A 5,765-nucleotide genomic window follows, 5' to 3' on the forward strand; every position below is an offset into this window, starting at 1 on the left:
GTATTATCATGATTGGGTTGATTGCCATATTAGGGCTTCGCGCCAATTATTTGAACCTTCAGGGATTTTTATCACTGTTCCTCACTATTTTGATATACTACTTGAACTCAGTCGTGTTGATTATACTGTTTTACAAACTCAGCCGCTTTAACTGAACTTTGAGACTTAAATGATATTTCCACTGTTGTTTGGAAACATTCGATGCAAGTCATGCTTCCGTGCTGCAAATACAAGGAATCACAACCTCAAGAGATTTAGTGTTTTGAACAAGATAAGCAAAAAGGCCTAACAACAACATTACCAGAGATTTAGTTTAAGCACAGCAAAGACAACCATGTAGTTAAGTATTTCCAAACAGCAAAATGTGTCTGAAAGTCAAAGCATGGCAGCCTGAATCCTTAGAGGATATCCACAACTTTGCTACTCCAAAAGTTTACCATCTACTGCCTTCTCAAACCAAGAATCACTTCTAAAATTAAAATTTATTAAAACACTTTGTGATTCTAATGTATAAGCTAAATAACTTGCTCTCATCCATTGCTATTGAAACATATATCAATCACCATGCATCAGCAAGACAGCAACTACTTTAAAAATAATAAATAAAAAAAGAAACTACCTCCAGCATAAGAAAAGCGACGATTGTTGTCCCCCAAAGTTTGATTGAGATTAGCAGAAATCAGCTAGACAACATGATTTTATACTATATTCAATCCTTAACAGACATCTGATAACACTGGTATGGATCCTATACCATTCTTTTAGGATCTTTACATCTAAATACACCGGTATAACAAGCTAAACTTCAAATATCAATAGTTCTTGACAGCTACGACCTTAGAGTATCTCTAAGTATAGAACACCATACTCATTTTATTAGACTTAAGTCGACCTACTTAAAGAGGCTGTAGCAACTCCAGATGCTATTTTAACAAGACAGTGGGCCTTATATTTCAAGAGTACTGTGACCAAGTTCCTAATGTGTTTGTTTAATGCAAAAGTTAATCTGTGCTACAGATATTAAATCTGGAAGTTCTCTACTCTGTGATCAATCCAGTCTTTCCAAAGCATAGTTCCAAAGTCATACCTACAGCATTTTCATAGGAGTTTACTCAACTCCTGTCAACCAACTAAGCCTCATGTCTCCAAATTTCATTTGCTTTACCAACAATACCAAGCTGGTAGCTTCTGTAATTCCCTCACATGATTCAATCATTTTAAATTCAAGAAGCACCAGAATATCTTACAATCTAATGAAAGAACATCATATTTGAGACTAGCAAATTAGAAGGCCTAAGCAATTAATGTCGAAGTCAACATTATATAACACAAGCAAATTTACCTCACATAATTCAAGCTTGCTCTCCATAACAAGCACTAAAGTACAAGGATTTTAATAATGAAAACCTTATTCAAGACTTAGAAAGTAGAACACACAGGCAAAAACCACGTTCAAGACTTACATACTAGAACACATAAGCAAATGATGTCCCTATAGTAATAGAGATCCAGCATCATGCAGAGACTTGCCATTGATAGGGGGGGAAAATAAGCTTGTTATCACAAATACTAACATAAGAGATCAAAATCTCATTTGCAAGTACAAAAGAAAAGAACTAGAATCACTAATATTTCAGCAAAGCAAATGATTATTTAGCAACTGTCATAGCACTCTTAACCATCTATATTAGTTTCTAAAAAGCAACTATATAGGAAACGAAAGATACAAACCTAAGCTAAAATCAACAGAATTACATGTCTAAAGCCTCATGGTTCAACTGTATTACCAAGCACAAAAGAAAACACTTCACGTACTGGAGGATACTCGACAAGTGCAATCTCCATAGCATATCCAGCAACAGGTAATTTCAGATCCCTCAAAACAGTGAATGCCTCGCCCATACGTGTTTTAGGAACTTCTTCAGCTACAGGGCAATAAGGAATCCATGTATCAGGACGATGCTCCTCCCTAATTTCAATTCCCTCCTTTTTCATTGCTTCAAACAACTGTGAGTGGAACTGAAGGAGAGACAAAGTTGGAGTTGGAGCAAGAAACAGAACGTTGTCGCCATTTGGGAGGCTTCCAATTGAACCAAAGGACAGAGGCAAAGATTCTTGCTTGGACGAAAAACTCTTTACAACGTTCTCAAGCTTCAATGGATCAATATAGGGACTAGAGAAGAGGGTAATGTGAGGTCTAGACTCAATCTCAATAAGCTGAGTGCTAATCTGGCGCCGAGCCAATACATTCCAAGCCTTCAGGACCTGGTTTTCCAATGCAGGATCAAAGTAGAGCTCAATGGCGTAGCCTTGCGACATTGCCTCTATCAAGGTTCGAACAAACACAAAAATAAATCAAGAAATCACCAAAATAAATAGAATCACAAACTTTCACAAATGACCCTGAAATCCGCACCAACTTTTATACTCAATCTAGCCTACTACCAGTAAAGCCAAATCCCAAATGCTAAGTCCAACCAAAAACCAGCAACAGTGATCATCTCAATGGTACATTATAAGCAGAATTAAAGAACATAAACATTAAAGAAAACCCACAAAAAATATCACTTAAAAGTAAAGTAAAATATCAAATAAAGATAAATTGGGATCTCGTGCAGAACAAGCAATAATGAAGAGAAATACACTAAAATAAATGCACAAAAAAGAATCATGGAACTCAATAATTTCAGGGGGGAAATTGAAACCCTAAAGAATTCACAGAATAAGCAAAAAATTTAAGGCATACCCAGTTGAGGAAAGAGGCAAACAAGGCACAATGGCTTGCAATGCAACCCAATTTAGGGAAATAGTGAACAAATGAATCGTCCTCCAAACAGTAGCAGAAATATAAAGAGGGGGACAAAAGGGGTTAAAGAAGAGGTTTTTGGGGAAATGGGGAACAATTTTTCTTGAAAAAATTTGGCCAAGAAATAGCTTAGGCTACAACTCACTTAAGAAAGAACTCACCGACTTTGTCTCATCTAGTTCCCCTTTAGTCAATGGAGATTCGGAGAAGGTGAAAATTAGTTTAACTAAGGATAAAAAGGAGAATATTTTTGGTGGTAAAACATATGCTACCAACCCAAAGAAATAAAGTAAATGATAAGTAAAGAAAGATATAATCTTACCGTAAAGTAGTGAAGGAAAATCGATCTTAAAACTTAATTCAAAATAATGACAAATATCTGCCCTCTCTATACTCTAACTAATAGCCAAGGAATAAATAAATAAATAAACTGTTGCAATCGCGTTATTACCAGCTCACTTTGTTCTCTCTTTTTTTATAATTGCGCATAACCAAGAGAAGAAACCGCTAGTTGATAAAGAAAAAAAAAACTAAGTATTCAATTTCAAAGTTTCTAACACCTTTTTGTTGGGCAACAATAACATACTCCAATATATTTTTATAAGTAGTGTTTAGGGAAAATAATGTATATACAAACCTTACCTTTATTTTATCCAAATAGAAAGGCTATTTCCAAATGACATTCACGTAAGCACTCAACACCTCTTTGTTATCTTTTTTTTATTTTCTTCCATTTTTCTGATAGTCTTTGATAGACTTTAATGCACCAAGAATTTTGACGTCAAATTAAAACTTGTACATGTTCCCACTTTGAGGCACCGTTTGTCCATAGTTTTTTTTTTTGGAATTTTTTTTCAAAATTTATCTGTCCATGAAATTTTGTATGTTATTAACGATTTTTCGAAAAATAAGTATTTCAAAAACCAAAAAAGTTCAAGTTTTTCGTAAAAAACTTTTTTTCCCCACTCACAAAATTGTAATTTTTTCAAATAAAATTCATGTATAAACATAATTTCAAATTCAAAATACCATTTTTTAAATTAACTTTAAATATTACGTTTTTTTCTAATATTATAATTTTTATGTCCAAAAGCCTACTGAGAGTCACTTTTAAACGAATGTGTCATTGACCACTCTCTTTTTGCATTAAATCAACCATTTGTTGCCCCTTCCGTGATAACCAAAAAATTTATCGTTTCCAACTTTGAAACACAGATGAATAATGAATCTACGAAATAGGGTTATTCATGGAATAAGGCAAAATTGGGCTAATAGGTGACCTAGCATGCCACCTCATGCAGCGCGCTAGTACTGCAACTCAGCTGGTTTTGCTGATCTTTTTTCTTCGAATACTTCTCTCGGCACCTCGAAATTCACCCGAGCCTCATGAGATCCTCCAAACTATCTTGACTATCCAAATATCCTGTATGGACTTATCAAAGGGCTCAAAGCAACAAAGCGAAGTGCCACAAACTCAAAACAAAATCTTAAGTTCCCTTATGGCCTTAAAAACCTTAGAACTCCAACTTTCATGCAATAGTGCCGAAAATGTCCCGAGCCTCCCAGGTTCTATACCGAGCATCGTGGCAAGTCTTAAAACACCAAACATATTTGAAGTTGGTAGAAAAATACTTTTGATATCTCAAAAAGAAATATTCTAAAACTACGTCTAGATTCATTTTCTTACTATTATATTAATGAGTCATTATAGTAGTAATTATTTTAAAAATATTTGTAACAGAAAATTTATTAATTTTGAATTCAATTTGGGACAAAATAAATTAGACAATTGAATTCTCATGGATTTGTACGTTATTGAAAAGTCAATAACGTTAGTATTGAAAAATAAATGACTAATCTTAATGGCTTTAAGACTAAACGTATAGTCTTTATGGTTGAATGTTTCTGATGGTTTGTTTTCGTTGAATAGCCTCTAATATGGAATAGAGAGTCTACTTCTGTTTAGTATGTATGTACTTCTTCGTCTTCATAACAAAAAGTAGTGAAAAAACAAAGTTAAACACTTTTCTTTCCTTTTCTTTTGTGCTGGATTTTCTTCTCGTTAATCTTTGTTGTTTCTGCTCCTAGTTATACTAGAAGAGCTTGTTGAATCCTGGGGGATACGCCTAATTTTATTCATCACGGTGTGGGCGAAATATCCTTAAGGATAGTGTCTTTGACACGCCTCAAGCTAAACCTTTTATTCTCCATAATCATCCAATTTTTTCCAACAATCTTAAGGATATTTACATGTTGTTATTATGGAGAATAACGCTGCTAATGTTGTTGTTGTTGCTACTACACCCGCTGCGCCTACTATTTCTGTTGATGTTTGATAATAGGTGAATTTAACTATAATCACGCCTTAAGTAACCACCTTCTTGTATAGTTTTGATGATAAAAGTGATAACAAAATGCTCTTATTAGTGCTTTTCATGATGTGCAGGTGATATATGACCAGGGAAGGCTAGGGAGTACTTTTGGAGTCAAAAATGAAGAAAAAGAGGCCAATTGTGAAATTCCCCAAGTAAACCACGCAAAACAGGCCTGAAGATTCAGAGAACTGGGTTGACCGCGGTTCCACCGCGATCGCGGTAGAACCGCGGTGGAAGAGAGCTGCGGATAAATTCAGTTTCAGAGAAGGCATTTGGCCGCGGTTTGACCGCGACCGCGGCAGAACCGCAGCGGAAGCAGAAAACTTCAGGGACTAAAGTATAAAACACGGGATTTTTAGACCTAAACCCTATTTTAAATACAAGACTTCGCCCAAGAGAGGCATGTATTGAATTTTAGAGTATCTTGGCAAGGAAAATAATTGTGAGAGATCACCCAAAACATCGTTCTTCTTTTCTTTGATTTTTATTGCTAGTTATGATGAATTCTATCTTAGTTTGTTTTCCCATAGCCATGAGTAGCTAAATCCTTTTGCTTAAGGCTTTGATAGAACCTATTGGGGGAT

The 5,765-nt window shown here is 35.0% G+C and overlaps 1 protein-coding gene across 3 annotated transcripts; it reads right to left on the reverse strand.

Annotated features, from left to right (window-relative positions):
• Window positions 1-1,532: 1,532 nt before the first annotated feature.
• LOC109215377 lies at window positions 1,533-3,199 on the reverse strand. 3 transcript variants are annotated; one of them, XM_019379432.1, is made up of 2 exons: window positions 3,129-3,199; window positions 1,533-2,324 (listed from the first exon to the last, which is right to left on the reverse strand). In XM_019379432.1, the coding sequence occupies exon 2, from the start codon at window positions 2,317-2,319 to the stop codon at window positions 1,768-1,770; it is 552 nt and encodes a 183-aa protein (XP_019234977.1). In that variant the 5' UTR covers window positions 2,320-2,324; window positions 3,129-3,199; the 3' UTR covers window positions 1,533-1,767. The 3 variants fall into 3 exon arrangements, with proteins under 3 accessions (XP_019234977.1, XP_019234976.1, XP_019234974.1); XM_019379431.1 differs by lacking the exon at window positions 3,129-3,199 and adding an exon at window positions 2,968-3,067; XM_019379429.1 differs by lacking the exon at window positions 3,129-3,199 and adding an exon at window positions 2,747-2,995.
• Between the last annotated feature and the right edge of the window lie 2,566 nt (window positions 3,200-5,765).

This window comes from Nicotiana attenuata, unplaced genomic scaffold, assembly GCF_001879085.1.
Source record: "Nicotiana attenuata strain UT unplaced genomic scaffold, NIATTr2, whole genome shotgun sequence".
NCBI lineage: Eukaryota > Viridiplantae > Streptophyta > Magnoliopsida > Solanales > Solanaceae > Nicotiana > Nicotiana attenuata.

Bases quoted from the DNA above. Each gene is read 5' to 3' on its own strand.
- LOC109215377 (XM_019379432.1), bottom strand. From the start codon at position 2,319: ATGTCGCAAGGCTACGCCATTGAGCTCTACTTTGATCCTGCATTGGAA.